Source organism: Hyperolius riggenbachi, chromosome 6 (assembly GCF_040937935.1).
Source record: "Hyperolius riggenbachi isolate aHypRig1 chromosome 6, aHypRig1.pri, whole genome shotgun sequence".
Taxonomy (NCBI): Eukaryota; Metazoa; Chordata; class Amphibia; order Anura; family Hyperoliidae; genus Hyperolius; species Hyperolius riggenbachi.
Genome location: NC_090651.1, coordinates 97,987,229 through 98,008,087, shown reverse-complemented (window position 1 = coordinate 98,008,087; position 20,859 = coordinate 97,987,229). Strand labels below are relative to the sequence as shown.

At 42.4% G+C, this 20,859-nt stretch overlaps 1 protein-coding gene across 2 annotated transcripts in view; it reads left to right on the top strand.

Moving 5' to 3' along the window:
• Positions 1–20,859, top strand: part of LHX4 (LIM homeobox 4) — a 114,893-nt gene that overhangs the window by 74,311 nt on the left and 19,723 nt on the right. For both annotated transcript variants that reach the window (XR_011021993.1, XM_068239715.1), the window contains exons 3-4: positions 4,971–5,173; positions 17,982–18,136. Coding sequence is in view for 1 of the 2 variants with exons in the window: in XM_068239715.1 (XP_068095816.1) it covers positions 4,971–5,173; positions 17,982–18,136 (358 nt within the window). In the remaining variant the exon portion in view is untranslated. The remainder of the gene's footprint in view (positions 1–4,970; positions 5,174–17,981; positions 18,137–20,859) is intronic.

Below are 20,859 nucleotides of genomic sequence, written 5' to 3'. Positions count from 1 at the left end.
TTTTTTAATTAAAAATATTTAGTTGCACCACTCTGACGCATACAAAAATAAATAAACACTCCTTCAAACCTATGATCATTTCAGTGCATGCATTTAACCCTTCTCTTTTCATAACTAGGGTTATACAGGTGGCAGCCATTAGCAATTCTTCCTTTGCTGGACATCATCTACTCTACCAGTTTGCCGGATTTTGTCCCGGCAATTTGAAAGGAAGGGAGGGGTTCCTCCAATAAATGTAAAATATTTTATATTTGTCATCATGCAGCTGAAAAAAGGCTGCTATTTATTATTATAATTTAGAAAATAGATTTTATTTCTGAAATCTTGTATTTTTAATTTGGATCCACTTTAAATGGGTACTGTGTGCACTGTGTTTTGTAACGTTTTCTACACACACTACCATAGGGCCATATCCAATCCATACGTCTCACTGATGAAGTCCAGAACAGCCTGAAATAATGTGGGTTCATAGCTCTGTAAAACGGATAAGCTATAGGTATACAGTTTCTCAGCAGTTCTAGATGTATGTCAGGCTTACTAGGTCTTAGAGAAATGATACTCACTGTCTTGTTTATGTGGAGGTGGAGTTTGCAAAATCTTTTTCAGTAAAAGGCCTTAAAATGAACTTTAGGTGAGAGCCATATGGAGTCTTCCATATTTATTTTCTTTTAAACAATGCCCATTGCCTGGCAGTCCTGCTCTTCTTTCTGATCAGTAGTGTCTGAATCACACACTTGAAACAAGCATGCAGAAATCTTGTCAGCTTTTTTGTCAGAAACATCTGATCAGCATGCTTCTTCAGGGTCTATGGCTAAAAGTATTAGAGGCCGAGGATCAGCAGGACAGCCAGGCAATGCACATTGTTTAAAATAAATATGTCAGCCTCCATATTCTCTCTCCTTGGGTTCCCTTTAAGGTTCTTTTAGGCCTACTACAAAAATATTTGTTAAAAATAAAATGTATACTGTACAAATATATTCAAATGCAATTGTTAGGGCGACAGTTCAGGGGCCACAGTGCTGTACAGATGCATTGCTAGGTGATGGCAGAGCAACGCATCTGTAGAGCATTGGGGCACTGGACTGTCACCCCAGCGAATGCATCCAGTCGTTTCAGACTGCAGTCATTAAAGTTGTATAAGCAGGTATAGGTATTACAAGGGTTAACAAGAGGCTAATAGGCTAGGTAGGGGTTAAAACTTAACTATAAAAAAAAAATAGCTAAATTGGGGTTTAAACTTTTTTTCTTTTTACTTTACACGTGAGGTGACATGTCTAAAAGAAAGCTATTACTTTTTGAATTACAGTTTGACTGTGTGACTTACTTATCTCTAAGGGCACACATGTGCCCATTTGATTTACATAAATGAATGTCACCTGCAGACACCTTTTAATAACTATATTTTTCGGACTATAAGACGCACTTTTTCAAGTTTTTTACGTTAGTGTGTCTTATAGTCTGAATAGTACATTCGGACCTGCACCATCTATGGAAAAAATCCTGTCCCTCTTTGTCCTCCGATGTCTGTGTCCTCCATCCCCCTTTCTCCATCCTCCTTCCTCCATCCCTCTGTTGTCTTCCCCAGTGTCCAGTGTATATACATACTAACAGTCACTCCCATAGGAAATAGCCGCACAGGTTTGAGCCAGTCTGTGTCCTCCGGTGTCTGTGTCCTCCGTCAACCTGGTCTCAGCCCCGTGCCCGGCATATATAGGTATTTGCAACCGCTGCTCCCATAGGAAATAGGAGAGCAGGTTTCGTAGCCATCTTTCAATCAGGCGGGGGCCCGGGGGTGCTCCCCCAGCACACCAATCACGCGGCTCACTGCTCCCTGCTCCTTTTTTAATAAGAGCCAATAGTCTAGAAGGCGGGATCAAAGCTCAGTTATTGGGGCCAATCACTGCATTCCCTCAGTACCAGAGAGTGCAGTGATTGGCCCCAATGAAAGAGCCTTGATCCCACCTTCCAGACTCCTATTAAAAAAGAAGCATGGAGCAGTGTGCCGCGTGATTGGCGGTCTAGGATAAAGATGAGGAGCACAGAAGGAGCAACTGGTTGGGACAGGTGAATTGCTATGATGACAAAACTTTGCAGGGGCCTCAGGGAGCACAAGTCAGGGGGAGACCGGAAGGGACCCAGCAGCACTTGGGGGCCCTGGGGCAATTGCCTCCTTTGCCTCTATGGTAGCGCCGGCCCTGCAGGCCATAGATGTGTACCACTGACAGAGGTTCTCAACTACTGCTCTCTAATCCAGTTCATTCCTGTTTGCACCCTTTTCCCTGATTAGACTTGATGTGCAGATAACAGGTCACAAACATGTGAGTCTCATTACATATAAGTAATCCTGTTAAGCACAGTGATGGATTCAAGAGGGCTGGATGGAAGTAAAAGAAAAACAGGAAACTGCCAGGTGACTGAACTACAGAGGCGCTTCCCGGACTAGGACAATTAATGCTGTATGCTCCTACTCTTACTGCCTGATGAAGCGGGGTCAAGCCAGTGAAACACGGTGCAAACCCTTGTGGCGTGTATAAATACATTTTTGTGTTATACCTTAACACTTTCCTGTTGTCCTTTGGAGTGGACAAGGGTCCAACCCGCTACTTCCATGTTTTAAAAATGTTATTTTATTTTATCCTGTTGGCGCCTCTGTTCATCTTGATACTGTACCATTCCACCCTGGTGGAAGGGCGGAAAGTCTCATATATTTCTTCCCACCTACAGAAAGCGACTTCTTATTCCTGAGTGGGGACAGGCTTGTTCTCCCCACCTACCCATACAGTGGTTGCCTAAGGGTTAACCCTAGTTTGTGAGTATTGCTCTACGTACTCTACATATTCCCTCACTACCCATACGTACTACACTATATTGGGCTCTCTGTGTCTCCCTCTCTTTTTTCTACAAGGTGGCTGAACTCGGTGTGCATGTATGAACTGCATGCCTCCCAACTTTTTAAATAAGACACCTTTAAGACACGCCCCTGCCATACCTCTAACCACACCCACACCACACCCTAGTCACGCATACTACAATTAATTCGTCAGATTTCGTTTTATAATTCCAACCATACTATTTCTAAAATCATTAGTTTTCCTTCATGTTAACATTTGAAAATCACAAATCTTTCAAATTAAAGTTGGGAATATAGTTTATAGTCCAGTAAACACATTTTTCAGTAGACAAATACATAAATTCATGTAGGTCTGTACATCAGTCCTGAAAGAGGGACAAATGAGGAAGAAAGAGAGACAGAAGGATTGGATTCCAAAGAGGGACTGTTCTTCTGAAAAAAGGGACAATTGGGGCTATGAAACTGCTTTCTCTACAGAAAGGCAAAATCAGTAATGTATTATGTTTACATAATAAGTCAGGATACTATTTGGGATTTATTCAGTTTATTTATCTTATAGGTTCACTTTTGCTTTAATGATTAGTGACTCCACAAAGCTGAAGCGTGGCATATAAACCAGAGTTTGGGATACACTGCTCTTAAAGAGACTCTGTATAATTTCTGTAAAAAATTTCATCCTGTTTTCTATCATCCTACAAGTTCCTAAACCTATTCTAATGTGCTCTGGCTTACTGCAGCACTTTCTACTATCACCGTCTCTGTAATAAATCAGTGTATCTTTCCCCTGTCAGACTTGTCGCCCTGTGTCTGGAAGGCTGCCAACTCTTCACTGTGATCTGTTATGCACATCCCTCTCCAGGCTCCTCTACGCACATTCCCTGTGTGTGTTATTTACATAAGCCAGCAGCGTCTCTGCTCGAGAGAATAGAGCTGGATAAAAATCCTCCTGTGTTAGGCTGTGAAAGGAGCTGGCTGACACATACTGAGGAATTACAGACACAGGCACAAGCAGAGCTGTCTGCAGGAAGCATGTCACTCTTCAGTGGATGAAAGCTGCAGGGGGAAGAAGGTGAACACACAAATGATCTCTTGAGATTCAAAAGGAAGGCTGTATACAGGCTGCTTGTGTATGGATGTATTTTCTATGTGTGGACATACTGTACATCAACCTACTTCCTGTTTTGGTGGCCATTTTGTTTGTTTATAAACAAACTTTTTAAAACTGTTTTTGACTACTTTTAATGCTGCGGGGAGCGGCGAAATTGTGACAGAGGGTAATAGGAGATGTCCCTTAACGCACTGGTATGTTTACTTTTGTGCGATTTTAACAATACAGATTCTCTTTAATTAATCTTGCTTTATTTCTATGATGCTCACTCAGCCTGCATGTGTGCATTATACCAGTATCTGTATAGTAGCGTTACAGAGTAACCAACAAGCTTATGGTGAACCAGAACTCATTGGAGTGTGTAAGGGGCTACAATGGTCCAAAAAGCCCTCTTACTAAAATGCTACGGAATACAAAAGTTTGCTTTCTTAAAACAGAAAGTATTTGCAATAATTCAGGTTGGAGTGAGCTCCGAGATGTCTCCCAGTGCATCACTGCTGAATATATGCAAATTAACCATTGTTGTCCTTAGAAGCTAAACAAACCTCCAGATCCGCTGGAATGCAATGATGTGACAGCTTGTAATTAGTACAGAGCTATAATAATCCAACATGCATACAGACTGTTTCTGATTGGTTGATCCTCATCAGTGCATGGCATGGCATAGAGCCAAATTCATACAATGCACTGATGAGGATTAACCAATCCGAAACAGTCTGTATGCATGTTGGATTATTATGGCTCTATACTAATTATAGGATGACACATCATTGCATTCCAGCGGATCTGGAGGTGTGTTTAGCCTTTAAGGACGACAATGGTTAATTTCCCTATATATTTAGCAGTGGTATACTGGGAAACATATTGGCGCTTACTCCAACCTGAATTATCGCAAATACTTTCTATAGTAGCGTTATAACTGATAGGATGTTACATATCTGATGATGCTGCACATGTGAAGGTATTTCCTGTACATGGTTTGGGTTATAGCTTTATTTGTGTTCTTTCCAGGAGATTTGGCACAAAGTGTACAGCATGTCAGCAAGGAATCCCTCCAACCCAGGTGGTACGGAAAGCCCAGGACTTTGTATATCACTTGCACTGCTTCTCCTGTATCATCTGCAGTCGACAGTTGGCTACTGGTGATGAGTTCTACCTCATGGAGGATGGACGGCTAGTCTGCAAAGAGGATTATGAGACAGCAAAACAGAATGGTGAGGAGTCACATGTTATCTTTTACATTTCAAGCATAGAGGAGAAGTTGAATCAACCATACTAAGCATAGTAGACCTCATTAATAAAAGTGTTTGAGAAAGGAATTGTCTCAAGATTTTCCTCTGGCTCAGTTACCTTAGGAAACACAGGCAGATTATTTCTCGACACCTGGGGAGGTGCTACCCCCAAAGATCAGTGGCATGTGCCCCGGATCTATTCTGGAGAGCCCCGGATGTCCCCCGGGTAGAGTCAGGTGTGGTGCTTTAAGGGTGGGAGAGCTGTGGTGCATCAATCGGGGGTATGCTGGGTGGTTTGGTGCCTCTATGTGGGCATACGGGGTGCTGTGTTGCCATGCTGGGCTCCGTGATGCCTTTATGGGGGCATGCTGGGAGCTGTGATTCTTCTATGGGGAGGCCCATGGGAGCATGGAAGGGGATCCACTAGAAGGTCAGGGAATGCTATGGGGGAACTGCCAGATAACCTGGCAGCAGGCCAGCCTCCCAGCAGAAAGTCAGACCAGCCAGCACAGAAGCCAGGTAACTCTGCCTAGTTATGTTTAAGTGACACTGCCTATTTATGTGATATGTAGAATTTTTGTTGTTGTTTATTGTTGTTGTATTAATGCTTCATCCAACATTTTGCTGGGCAGGCCTACTTAGACCATTGTTAAGTTCATGTAAATTTAGCTCCACCCATGACCACACCCACCTTCTGGTGCGTGGCCACACCCATTTTCCATCCAGAGTGCCCCAAAGTGTCCCGGATCTCTTAGAATCCTAGCAATGCCCTTGCTCGACACATTCCTTGTCAGTGCACTTGAGGGAACTTCTGTAGGTGTTACAATATTTCCATCTAACTCTGATGACAAGGCAGCCGACAACAAGACACTATGGCCATGTAACATTTTCAAGGGATGTTCAATGCCTCCTAAATGTTTGAAAATTTGTGGAGAACCATGTGATCGTTTTTTTTTTTAAATCTCCGATTGGATGATTATGATCATGTGATCATCAGATGTTTTTGATTAGGGATGAGATGCACATCATTTTCGAGTTGATGCAGCAATATGTAAATTTAATATGAAAATGTTTGCAGCTTGAAAATGAACCAATTAAATCTTGCCAAGGCTGGCCCATTTTCGACTGGCCCATTTCCAAGCTGCATAAATTTGCATACAAAAATTTGCACAATCCTGCATGAACTCGAAATTATTTGCATCACATTGACCATCCCTACTTCTGATTCCAATGAGCTAAAATAGGACGCAAAAGTGACCCATGATCCCAACCAGCCAATCACAGGTTTTGAAATCGATCCCTTCATCAAACTGATGAAATACTTCTACACATAGTCCCCTATAGGAAATTCTGGGAGAAATGATGTAGGAGATATTGTCCAGCTTCTGTGATATAATTAGCTCCAGCTTCTGTGTACCCATTATTTCAGGTATACTTTAAAGTACTGTTTCCCAAAGACACTAATAATCTTGGAGCACACTAATACTTCCAACATAATGATTTTTACCTGAAAAGCACAATGTAGGAGCTATGTGAAGATAGCTTTGGGGAACACTACTATGAAGGAGAGGTGAAGCTACTCACATGTAAACTCAAATAGATTCATTTGTGCCCAATGAACAAAACGCAGTTTACAGATATTACCAATTTCTTAGGTTTTCTACGCAACATGGGGCCATTCAGCAGAAGAAAAAATGCTCCTGTCTTCCTGTTAAATTCAGTTCCTCTTCTCTGGGCCCAGTGAAACCGCATGTGTTAGAAAACTTTGTGCATGCGTTTTCTATTGAACTGCATCACACATAGTTCAGCTGCTAATTCAATTGTTGGTTTAGAGTTTGCGGTGTATGTGCAAATCCTAATATGCCTGATGCTTAACCACTTCACATCCAGACCTTGTTTCCCACTTATGGACCAGAGCAGTTTTGACAGTTTAGCTATGTCCTTATTTAATCAGCAATAACTTTATACCTACTTATGACACAGAAATGAAATATATATATATATATATATATATATATATATATATATATATATATATATATATATATATATATATATATATATATATATATATATATATATGTATATATATATATATATATATATATATATATATATATATATTTTTTTTTTTTTTTTTAAAGACAAACTAGGCTTTCATTGTATGCCATTTTTTCCCTCAAATAATTTTGTTTTCGATGAATTTTAATGGGAAAACAAGGAAAAAATAGAAAAAACACATTATTTCTAAGTTTTAACAATTCCAGTTTAAAAATAAAAAGTGCTACAGTAGATAAAAAAGACAAATTTTGTTTGGTTATTCTTACTGTTTATCACAGAACTTAGATTATGTTCCTGTCAAAATGTATGGTGAAGATATTTGATTCTGAAATAATTCTACAGGGTGTATTTTTCACTATGAACTGAGAAAATAAAAGTATTTTATTGGTAAAAATCACTCATTAGCTCAGGGAACATATATTCCCATTCACCAATTAGTGCAGCATCAGATAGTGCCAGAAATGTGCTCAGGAGCAAGCCCAATCCTGCACAGCACTGTTTCTGCTACAAGACGTATATCTACATCCTCGTGGCTTAGATGAAGTCACAGAGGATGTAGATATACTGTAGTGGTGGATAAAGTGGTTAAACTGATGATACTTGAGCATTAGAAAACTGGTTTTAGGTGTATTGATGCAGTGGCATAGCTAAGGAGCAATGGGCCCCAGTGCAAGTTGTACATTGGGCCCCCAAGCTCTATATACATAACAATTCATATGGCACACCATAACCTGCCAAGGACAACCACAGTGTCAGAGGTGCAAAAAGGGGATGGGGAAGAGTTTGTTAATGATTACAACTATTCAAGGGATCTATAGAAGTGATTATCATGAGCACAGGACCAATAAAGAGCTATTACTGCCGTAATAGGGCCACAGTGTGTTCGCAACCTCTGCATCCCCTATTGCTAGGCCACTGTTGAGGGGAGATTTGCAGCCCCACAAATTACTTATTGCCTACAGCAGGCTTTTTCAACCAGGGCTCCCTGGAACCCCAGGGTTCCTTGAGGACTCTGCAGGGGTTCCTTGACATTTTCCCCCATCGTGGGGATGTATAATGGAGCTCACCATAATAGGTGGTACTGTAACAAGAAGCACTAAATTAGAGGCTTAGGAGGCAGTATAATGAGTGGTAGTGTAATAGGAGTAGTGAAATAAACAGCCACACATACTTTTAAAGACCATGCCTCCTGCAAAATAAATGCAGGGGTTCCTCGAGATCAAAAAATAGTTTGCAGGGGTTCCTTGAGATCCAAAATTTGCAGGGTTCCTCCAGGGTAGAAAGGTTGAGAAAGGCTTGCCTACAGCTTCATTAACTCTTTAATATATTTATTTATTTTCTCTTTTTTTAACACTTTTTCTTTCCAACGTCCCTCAGGATGGCCTCAAAATGAGAGATTCCGTGCCCCTCCCCCTAAGGAAACACAAGCCGATTAAAAAATGACAATAAATAGCTCCACCTCTTCCCCCTATCTTCAGTTTTTTGTGTTTCCCGGTCCACCCGGGAGCATAAGCCAATGTCTGCGACAAAATTTTTTATTTTTTAGCATGGCCTGGTGGTTCTGGTGGGAGCCAGGTCCCCCTGTAATTCCCCCTGTGTGGTCTCTTACCGGGTTGCGGGGCTCGGAAGGAGGCTTATATGGCGGCTGGTGCGCGGCTGAAGCGGCGTCTGAGGCGGCGGTTAGTGCGGAGACTGATGCGGCAGCTATGACGGCGAGATGGCGTCCGGCAAGGTTGGATCTCGCGCGGAGTCAGGCGTGCTTACGTATGCGGAGGCACATACGTCACGCGTACATGCGTCTAGGGAGACGCATGAGTCATGCGCACTTTCGTCTAGGATGACGCATTACCGGCGGAGGTACTACGGCTTCTGTGTTTTCTTCCGCCTCGTGGACTCGGCGTCCGGATGTGACGGAGGCAGAGGACAGCTGCAGGTAATTTAACTTTAGTTCATTGCCTGGCAGGGGGCGGAGGAAGTTTTATTTAACAGACTCAGGGTCTGTGTTCGTCCTGACACTCTGTTTGTGCGGAATCTGGGAGATGGAGCAGCCCTGTTCTCCTGCAGATTCGAAATTACCTGCTACAGTGCAAAGCGCCCAGAGCAATGCTCTTGCCTCAGGACAGGTATTATATGGTTGTTTTGGGGGTATGTGTGATTTTTGCAGAGCAGGATTCACCTAAAACTCTTTTTTTCTCTGGTATTTTTTCAGAATAAAAATACAGAGAAAGGAAACAGCTCATCCAGATCCAGACCTAAGGGGGAGGTGACGGAGGAGCAAGATGGGACCAGTGTGGATACAAAAAAGCGGGATAAGAGATCGGATAGTAGTTCTGCTAGATCTGGTCGTCCTGCTAAGTGTTTAGAAAAATCCAGAAGATGTGATGTATGTGATGTAAAGTTATCCACTACTTGGAAAAAAGCAATTTGTCAAAAATGTGAAACCCCTGAAAAATCTAATACTAATGTGGTTCAAGATCTGGTCTCTATGATTAGAGAAGAATTATGTACTACTTTCAAGGCTTTTCGTACGGCAATGGTTGATCCGGTGCAAAAGAGCCAGGTTGTGAGTAGTCAAGTTTCCCAGCCTGAGGTTGCTTTGGAGGAAGGGGAAGCCTCAGAGCAGGATTCAATGGAGGAAGGAGAGCAAAGAGATAATCCTTTACTGGAGGAAGAAGCCTCTACTTCTAGGGGGTCAAAATATCTTTTTTCTGCAGAAGATACTCCTGAGTTGTTAAGGGCTATATATGAAAATGAGGGAATCCAGGTGTCGGAACCTGTATTGTCTACTCAGGATAAAATTTATAAAGGGTTAAAGGGTCAGCCTAGCAGATCCTTTCCAGTACATTCCTCCCTGAAAGAAATTATTTCGGACCAGTGGAAGGAACCAGAACGTAGAGCCTTTATACCAAGTTCTTTTAAGCGACGATTTCCTTTTTCCGAATCCGATGAAGCAGTTTGGGTCAAATGTCCCAAGATAGATGCGGCGATCTCTCAGTATTCAAAAGATTCTGACTTATCTTTTGAGGATTCTGGGTTACTGAAAGACCCGATGGACAAAAAATCGGACGTACTTAGTAAAAGAACTTGGGAGGCAGCTACGTTCTGTTTCAAGCCAGAAGTCTCTTCTGTTTGTGTGGCACGTAATTTATTATCTTGGGTAGAAGCTGTTGAGGAGGATCTCATTAAAGGAGTCCCGCATGAGCATATTTTACTGTCTATCCCCTTGATTATGAAAGCAGTAGCTTTCTTGGCAGATGCGGCTGCAGAAGCTCTGAGGTATTCGGCCAGGGCAGCTGCTTTGGCTAATGCTACCAGGCGATCGATTTGGCTGAAAACCTGGGAAGGGGACATCACTTCAAAGCAGAGACTTTGTGCGATGCCCTTTGAAGGTGATTTGCTTTTTGGTAAAGATTTAGAAACTGTGTTAACTAGATCAGCAGAAAAAGGTAGAAGACTTCCTGACAAAAAGAAGAAAGTGGTTAATAAGAAATTTTTTCGTGCAAAAACAGGTTACTTCGCCAGAGGAAGAGGTAGAGGGGCTCAGTCTGGAGTTCGAGGCAGATGGGCTTTTTCCAGAGGAAGAGGTAGGGGTTCATCTGCATTCAATAAGCCAGGGAACCCCAAGACTTCCGAAGATAAATGACTATCAGATACAGGTAGGGGGCAGACTGCAGTATTTTTTTCAGAGCTGGTGTCTGATCACCGGCAACCGTTTCATTTTGAAAATCATAGAAGAGGGTTATCGTCTGGAGTTTCAAAGTTTGCCCCCAGTCAGAAAATGTATTACAAATCTTCCAAAGGTTCGCAGCAAAGCAGATTTTTTGTGGAGGGCTGTTGCAAAACTAGTTTCTCAGAAGGTAGTTTGCAGGGTTCCTCTAGAACAGATGAACGGGGGTTTTTATTCCCATGTGTTTCTAGTTCAGAAGCCGTCAGGGGATCAGAGATTAATTCTGAATCTCAAAGAGTTAAACCCGTTTATAAAGGAAAAGAAATTTCGTATGGAAAATATTTATTCAGTGAGGAATGTGCTGATGAAGGGTATGTTTTTGGCATCGATAGATCTCAAGGATGCTTACCTGCACTTGCCAATAAATCCGGTGCATCAAAAGTTTTTGAGGTTTGCCATTCAGAAGGGAAGTGTGGTTGCCCACTACCAGTTCAGGGCTCTTCCCTTTGGTCTGACATCAGCCCCAAGAATTTTCACGAAGGTAATTGCGGAAATGATCCAATTTCTGCACTTACAGAACGTAAATGTGATACCTTATCTGGACGACTTCCTGATCCTCAACTTAAACAGAGATCAGTTGAAAAAGGACTGTTTACTATGTCTACAGACTATGCAATCTCTAGGCTGGCTAATAAACACAGAAAAATCGAATCTGACCCCATCAAGAAGTATGAAGTTTCTAGGCTTCATGATAGACACGGACCGAGAAATTATTTCTCTAACTGAAGAGAAGAGCTCAAAGTTAATAATGTCGGTAGAAAGGGTCCAGGGGCCAGAAACTCTAACGATAAGGGAATTGATGTCGGTGCTGGGATTAATGACATCGGCAATACCAGCAGTAGAGTGGGCCCAGTCGCATTCAAGAATCTTACAGAGGAGCATTTTGAGGAACTGGGACAAGACACAGGATTCACTGGATCACAGGATATTGATAAGCAGAGAGGTGAAGATTTCACTAGATTGGTGGAGGAGTTCAGAGACTCTTTTCAAAGGAAGGAAATGGAGACAAAACGACCCAGTAAGGGTTACAACAGATGCCAGTGCCTGGGGTTGGGGTGCTCATTGTGCTCAACTACAGGCCCAGGGAAAATGGTCCACAGAGATCTCGAGGAGATCGTCAAATTTCAGAGAACTATTAGCAGTAAAGAATGCCTTGCTAAGTTTCCAGGACAGGATTTGTCAAAAAGAGGTGGTCATTTTTTCAGACAATATGGTGGTTATATCGTACCTCAACAAGCAGGGAGGAACGAGGTCGGAAAGTTTGTTAAACCTGTCACTGGAGATCATGGAATGGTCAGAGAAGTATATAATTTCATTAACAGCAGTTCACATCAAAGGAGAATTGAATGTGTGGGCAGATACTCTGAGTCGTCAGTTAATACTGGAGAGCGAGTGGGAGTTAAATCCGTGTATTTTCAATATGCTGGTAAAGAAATGGGGTCAGCCAATCTTAGACCTATTTGCTACAGCTCAGAATGCAAAGACCAGAGACTTTTGCTCTATACAGACAGGAACCCAGTCGAACCGAATGGATGCCTTCTCAGTCCACTGGGGGGAGGGACTGATGTATGCGTTTCCTCCTTTCAGATTAATCCAGAGAGTTCTTTGCAAAGTGGTAAAGGACAAAGCCCAGATGATATTAGTGGTACCTTTTTGGCCAAAAAGATGTTGGTTCCCACAGTTAGTGAACTTGGCTATGGAAGACCCATTCAAGATACCAGTGTCTCGGGACATTGTGATACAGGGGAAAGCTGTTCATCCAGATCCTCACTGGCTTCAACTTTCAGCCTGGATCCTGAAAGGGTCCTGTTAAGAGAGAAAGGGTGTTCAGAAAAGGTGATTGACACTCTTTTGAAAAGTAGAAAGCCTATCACCAGGAGAATATACTTTCGTGTTTGGAAGACTTTTTTAGCATGGAGAAAGGCTACACGTAAAGGAGTTGGTGTACCTGATGTGTTGGATTTTTTACAAAGAGGCGTGGATTTTAAGTTGGCTCCAGGTACATTAAAGGTTCAGGTGGCGGCTTTATCAGTTTTCCTTGACAAGCAGCTTGCTAGGGATCCTCTTATCATGAGATTTTTGAGAGTAATCAAAATGGGAAAATGGGTGCCAGAGAAGATTATGCCAGCTTGGGATCTACCATTAGTTCTACAGGCATTAATTAAGGATCCTTTTGAGCCGTTGGAAAGAATATCAATACATTTATTAACTTTAAAGGTGGTTTTTCTGGTGGCAATTACATCTGCAAGGAGAGTTGGAGATCTTCAGGCACTATCAGTGAAGGATCCATTAATGACTATTTTAGATGATAGGATAATTCTTAGACCAGATCCAGCATATCTTCCTAAAGTGAATTCATCTTATCATCGTTCCCAGGAAATTGTCCTACCTTCATTTTGTGATAATCCAAAAAATTCAAAGGAAAAGGAATTACACTGTCTTGATGTAAGAAGAGCGATTCTTAAGTACCTGACTACGGTGAAACAATTCAGAAGATCGAGTCATTTGTTTGTTTTGTTTGCAGGTCCAAATAAAGGGTTACAGGCTTCAAAATCAACTATTTCACGTTGGATTAGAGAAGCAATTGCTATGGCATATAAAAACAATGGCAAAGCACTACCTGAAAGATTGACGGCTCACTCCACAAGATCATTATCTACGTCCTGGGCTGAAAGAGCAGGCGCATCCTTGGAACAAATCTGTAGAGCAGCAACTTGGGTGTCTCCAAATACCTTCATTAAGCACTACAGAGTGGACGTTTTATCAAATCAGGATCAAACGTTCGGTAGGAAAGTGCTGCAGGCAGTGGTCCCACCCTAGAGGTAAGCAGTTTCTCGCTTGTCTCTCATTTTGAGGCCATCCTGAGGGACGTTGGAAAGAAAAACCTTGTTACTCTTACCGTTAACGGTATTTCTTCCAGTCCCTCAGGATGGCCTGGGTTTCCCGCCCTATAGGGAAAGCGTAAGTATGAAAGTGTACGTTACTAGTAGGCTTTATATGAATATGCATATTTTGGGCTTTAGTAAATTTTTTAGAATTGGTTATTTAGAGGGTGTTTCTCTATACATTAAACTGAAGATAGGGGGAAGAGGTGGAGCTATTTATTGTCATTTTTTAATTGGCTTGTGTTTCCTTAGGGGGAGGGGCACGGAATCTCTCATTTTGAGGCCATCCTGAGGGACTGGAAGAAATACCGTTAACGGTAAGAGTAACAAGGTTTTTTTTACATTTTCACCAGTACCAATCTCAGAGTTGCACCGTAGACAAACTATTGTCTAAGGTGACTCTAGCATTTGTATGTAGTTTGGCCATCCGCTGTAATGATACTAAAACAAAGAGGAAGGAAAAAGATTAAGCATGTCTGTCAGTAACAAGGCTGGGAATAGAAAATTATTAAATATAATTATTTTAGTGACAATCCCAAAGCAAACTTTACAAAAATTATGATTATTCCAATAGCCAATATCCTGGCAGCATTGGGGTGACAGTGGGTGTGTTGCAGAGGGTGTGCCACCTATGTCCCACAAAATGCCCAGACTCAGCCCTGCATCACCGCATTGATCCAGACCCGGCAAAACGATCAGGTGGGTTGTGGTTATTTAATTCAAAATTTTCCAGTAAATTTACTCAAATAAAAATCTGAATAAAACATGATTTTATGAGAAGCTTGTCAAACATTTTCCTATTTTTTTTCATTCCTATTTTTTCTTTCTTGCATTAGCCAAAATTACCAATAACATTTTTGCTGATGATGTACGATTCTATTTTCTAAATGACAGTCTAGACTCCAGCATGGTCTTAGGACAATTTATTTGTTATTGGACTTGGAGGGGGAATTTGTGCATTTCCGTAGATTGGTTATATGAATCATCCTCGTTTTCGTTTTTCTTTGGATTGGTCCATGTATCTCCTGCAGATTGTGCATAGTGGCTGAGATGCTAATTGACTGACCAGAGCTATAATGTAATTACCTTCTCATAACACCATCACCGTTGTCACAATGCAGGAACTGTGTCTAATTCCTGTAACTACCAGGTGAGGACCCTTCCTAGATGTGCTATTACTCAGATAGGATCATTAATTTGTGCTTATTTAGTGCACCTTTGTAATAAGAAATGTTCTCAATAGAGATGACATCGTATTAATGTATATAAGACAAATTAAATAATTATTAAACAGGATTATAATAATGATAGGCCTATTTATGATACGATTCCTTTCATGATAATAATAATAATAATTACTGATCCTTCCTTTTAGAATAATTTTTAAAGTTCTGAAGCCCGTCTCCAGGCAAAGATCCAGAGATTTATCTGACAGCTTAGTTGGACGAGTCCTCAAATTTCCTGTTTGTGCCATTATAAAATGACGATCGTTCGGATCGCCATTTATAAATATGGTGATCATTACTAAAGCGCCATTAATTAATTGTACTTTACTGGAAATTGGTAATCACGCAGAAAGTGTTGATCCTGCAAAAGAGAGTTGATCATTTGAGCTAATTTAAACTTCTATAATTTGCAGTATGCAGAAATAATGCTGCTTTCACCCTTTTATAAATAGGCCTCTTCATAATTCCAGAAGGTTTTGTACCAGCATCACACCACACCATCCTCCCCTCTGCAAGTTACATTTTCAGCTACATCGGCGGGCGCATTCGGAGATCTGGCCAGACCACTGTTGCTCAGGCATCCCCCCGGTCAATGTGTATGGGTTTTTTGGTACTTACCTTGTAAAATGATTATTCTGGCAAACAGACTAATGTGGTTTGGTTTTTTTGATCCTCTATGTGAAGGGATTCATGTATGCTTGTTTGTGTACTCACCGAGATTTGTACTAGCTCTGTTTGCTGCTGGAGAATTGACTGTACACGGTCACCAAACGCGTGTAAGGCTGAGTTTAATGATACTATCATGATGTATTGAATTCTATGTATGAATCCTTACAAGATTTTTATATGATGCATTAAAAGTAATGCTTTATTAAAATCAGTTATATGCTTGTGTGTGGGTGCTTGCTCCATCCAAGTTGCTACTAATATATAATATTGTTTTGGCGCGCAAATGTACAAATAATGTCCTTACAGACAGTGCGCTGGTATCATAAGTTTAAAAAGCACAATATAAGTAGATAGCGCAACACAGTCCTATTAGTCTGGGATACAAGTTCCTCTAGGATGAGCGTTCGTCCGCTCGTTGCACTCTGCGTCACTTCCTTGGTCCCGCCCTAAGGAAGTGATGTTGAGTGCAACGAGCGGACGAACGCATGGAGTCTATAGTGGCTGGGCGTGCGGGAGCCGTCCTGCGGGGATCACGTCTAATCGAGGGAGCCCTCCAGTGGCCACCAATGTGGGGGAGAGCCCGTTAAAAAACTCACGCTGGCTTTTATTCTTGGAAAATTGTAAGTGCAATACATTTTTAAAGTTTTATTTTTGAAACAATATCACACTATGTGGAGTTTTTATTTGGAGGTAACAACTGAACAGCTGATTTAAAGGCAACCCACATGGACTATAGTGTCAAGGGGAACAAGAGTCGCTGATTGTAGTGGGCAAGGTGACCCAGGAATAACCCCAGTGCCTAACTAGGACCAAATTGGTGGTCTTAGTAAATAAGTGAGTCCCTTTCCTTATACAGGTTTGGTGGAGGTATTAACAGCAAGAAGGTCTTAAAGTGGAATGAAAACGTATTCGCTAAATTGAAGATCATCTTAGAGGAACTTGTATCCCAGACTAATAGGACTGTGTTGCGCTATATACTTATATTGTGCAAGTTGCTACAAAGGCAAGAATTTTATGGCTTGGATTTAGTTATGAGTGAGTGCTAGGCTAGGTTCACAGTGGTACATTGTGGTGTGTCATAACGGCCACATTCTATTGTGGCTTGCCACACTGCAATGCACCTTCTATGCAACATTCATAATGTGGAGGGTGCATTGCTGTGTAGTAGGGGTGGCAATGCTTAGGTGAACTCATGGAGAAGCATGAGCATCAGTTTCATCAGCTGACCGATTTGTAAGGCTCTGATTTGCTGGTCATAATCATGTGTTAAAGCATCATGGCATTTCAGCAAATCAGGGCCTTACAAATCTATCAGCTGATCAAACGCTTCTCCATGAGTTCTCCTAAGCATTGCCATCCCTATATAACAGCATCCTAACACATTGCATGCAGTGTGTTACTATAAAAAAAAAGCATGCAGTAACAGTGACAGTGAAGCTTTTAATTGACTTGACGCAATGCACGGATAAGGTGTGGCACCACTTTCCCATTGTGATACGTTCTTGCTGTTACAGGAAGCCCAACACAACTCCCACTGCGATCCGAGCCTTACTATTATAGTCCAACTAGGTCCGACTGGAGCTACCTAAACTCTTAACCCTAAGGGCTCGTTTCCACTAGGGCGAATCCGCATGCGGGCACTGCATGCGGATTCGCATAGTTAATGTTAGTGGATGGGGCTGTTTCCACCTGTGCGGCGTGCGGGAGCGATTTGGCGGCGGGCCAAATCTGCACGGCGGGACCCACAGTTTTCGCCTGCGTCGGGAATCCGTGCGAATCGCCGCTAATGTATTTAATAGTAAAAACGCATGCGTTTGGTACATGCGTTTTTACCCGCGATTTCGCGTGCGATTTCGCACCCTTCCCAATGTTATTTTGCCCTGGCAGTGTCATGGTTAATTTCGCATGGCACCCTGCCATGCGAAATCGCATGCGAAATCGCGGGTAAAACGCATGCGGAAACGCACCCGCATGCGTTTTTACAAGCGTCGGAATGCCGGCGAAATCGCGTCGCACTAGTGGAAACGGGCCCTTACAGTGAGAACAAGAAAAAAGGATCATAGCCTAATTATATGCAGGAATGGCACTCATTATGTCATATGTCAGCTCTGGTTTCTTTTAAAGTTTTTTTCAGTGGTTTAAGGACTGTGTTGTTGTTTTTTCAATTTCAACACTCATCATTTGTTAGATACCAATAACAGCCATACTCCTCTCTTATGCAGATGACTCAGAGGGAGGAGCTAAGAGGCCTCGCACTACAATAACAGCCAAACAGCTGGAGACATTAAAGAACGCCTACAAGAACTCACCAAAACCGGCTCGGCATGTGAGAGAACAGCTGTCCTCAGAGACTGGGCTAGACATGCGTGTTGTGCAGGTACTACATGAAGAGAAACAATATAAATGTCTTGAGGTCTGTACCTAAATGCAGTTTAAGTGCCAACATGGTTATGCTTAGAGATAAGTACAAGAAATTGAGAACTGCCTGTTTATGAACCATCTAGCCAGTAACTATGTAATGTGCTATGCAACATTGGTGTCTGTTTTTTTTTCCGGTATGGAATTCGTTTGAATGTGGGTGAGCACGTTGTAGATGGCTTATAGTTGAAATTGCTGTAAGCATGATTAATGTAAATGTGGAACTAAACTCAAAACCTTCTCTCTATTTAGCCAAAGCATAATAAACTTTATGGAAAAAAATCCTAAAGATTTACTTGGTTTCAATTTGCAGGGAGCACTGAAAGGGTTAAGCACCATTGTTTACTGCATGGGGAGAGTTGCCTCTGCTGATAAGAACTAATTAGACACGCATGATTTAGCTGTAAGAAGATCATTGGCCACTTTAGTAAGTTTCTGTGGAGTGGTTAGAGTGAAAGCCAGACTGTAACTGATCAAGCAGGAAGTTAGCAGATAAGTAATGGGTTAGTTCAGCATGCATATGGTGTTCAAGTAATTTGGATGCAAATGGGAGAAGTGACACAGGGCGATAGTTGCGAGTGGGGTGGGATCTAGAGATTTTATTTAAAGTGAACCAAGCACCATTTTTAGCACCCAGGATTTTTCAATAGAGCATTTAATATGCATGACAACAATGTGGCTCATTAACCCCCTAGTAGTATGGACTAGCCTGGCTCGTCCAGCAAAAAAATGCTGAAAGCGGTATGGACGAGCCAGGCTCATCCATGCCGCCAGAGAGATTTCTAGCTGCTCTGCCCCGCCGGCCCCACTTTTTCCACTTCAGTGGGATTCCCTAGGACTGCTGGATGCACATTGTGGGTAGCTATCTGTGCTACCCACAGTGTGCAAACAAAGCATCAGCCATCCTTGGGAATCCCATAAGTGGAGTCAGCGGGACAGAGGAGTTGTGGGGCTTCCCTGCAGGGATCCCCATTCCTAGTGCATGGGGTGCCTTTCCTCCCTCCCTCCCAGTTCCTCCCAGTTGTTGTGGGGCTTCCATCCCTCTGGATCTCCACTCTCCCCCTCCCGCGGCGCTTGGAGTAAGTAAGATTTACTCACCCTGGCCTCTGTCCTGCAGCAGCTGCACACCCTCCTCCATCACGTACAGCTCCGGTCTGTGTACAGTACCAGGACAAAGCTTGATGATGTCATCAAGCCGCACCCGGTACTGTACACAGATTGGAGCTGTATGCAGTGCAGGAGAGTGTGCGGCTACCACTGAACAGAGGCCAGGGTGAGTAAATCCTCTTTCCTCTAAGCACTGGGGATCTCTAGGGAGGGGGGAGGAAGCACCATGGCCACCTATGCTGTGGCTACTATGATGATGATGTTATCCATTCAGTCGTGTCCGACTCTTGGCGATTCTTTCCATGCTGTCCAATCTTTTACCATTTCTGCCAGTTGCCTTAAGCTCAATCCTGTGTCAGCTTTGATGGTATCAAGCCAACGCATTCTCTGGCGGCCTTGTCGCCTTTTGCCACTGATCAGTCCTAGCATTAGGTATTTTTCGAAAGAATTTGATCGCATCACGTGACCAAAATATGTGAGTCTGAGTCTGGTGATCTTGCCTTCCAGTGACATGACTGCTATACCTGTACCTAAACCTGATTACCTATACTGGCAACTAAACATAAATACCTATACTGGCTTCTAAACCTGACTACCTATACTGGCATCCAAACCTGACTACCTATGCTGCAGCTACTATACCTGGCTACCTATGCTGCGGCTACTATACCTGGCTATCTATGCTGCGGAAGCACCATGGCTATCTATACTGTGGCTACTATACCTGGCTTCCTATGCTGCGGCTACTATACCTGGCTACCTTTGCTGAGGCATCTAAATTCTGCATCACAATTAATGTTTATGAGCCTCCAGGTGGGGGGTGCAATTTTACACCCTCACCCTGGGAGCAATTTAGCCTAGAAACTGCCCTGATTGGAAGCTTAGCTTCCAATGTGCACCCTGCATCACACACATGGGGGAAATTTGGTGGGGTCTTATACACACCATTGGCGTGCTGATCCCTCATCGCGTACCTCTGATAGCTTCCCCAGTGCTTTCTTCCATGTCCCTTGACGGATTTGCTTCTCCCTTGGCGATGACGTGTTCTCCGACGATCGGTGTTGATGACACCAGGGTCACACAGCGTCATCAACATCTCGCGGCAATCACATTTTTTTTCATTGAATACAATACAATAACTTTTATTAAATTCAACATTTAAAAAAATTGATTACAAAAAAAATGCTTGAAAATTATTTGAAATTAATTGAACCACTTTTTACACAGAAATTCTGGGGAAATTGAACGCTAGGGAGGTTAATAAAGAAAACCCCTTCAATTTCATATCTTCTTTTTTAGTATCCAATGGGGGGCCCCATATGGCACCCCATTGGATACTATGCTTCAAAAAGTTTACAGAAGTCATAGATGCTATCTTCACACCTTCTCCTGGATAAATAATGGGCAGCTAGAAGGGGAGGGGGGAACATGGCAGCTCCTATAGCCTTTAGAAACCTGGGGAAAAAAAGTAGTGTTTTTAACCCGGTTCCTTACCAGCTGTCTCTTGCCCCTTAAGGACCAGAGACTGCTGCTACAGCAAAGCAGTGCAAAATAGCGCCTAACGATAAATCTCCG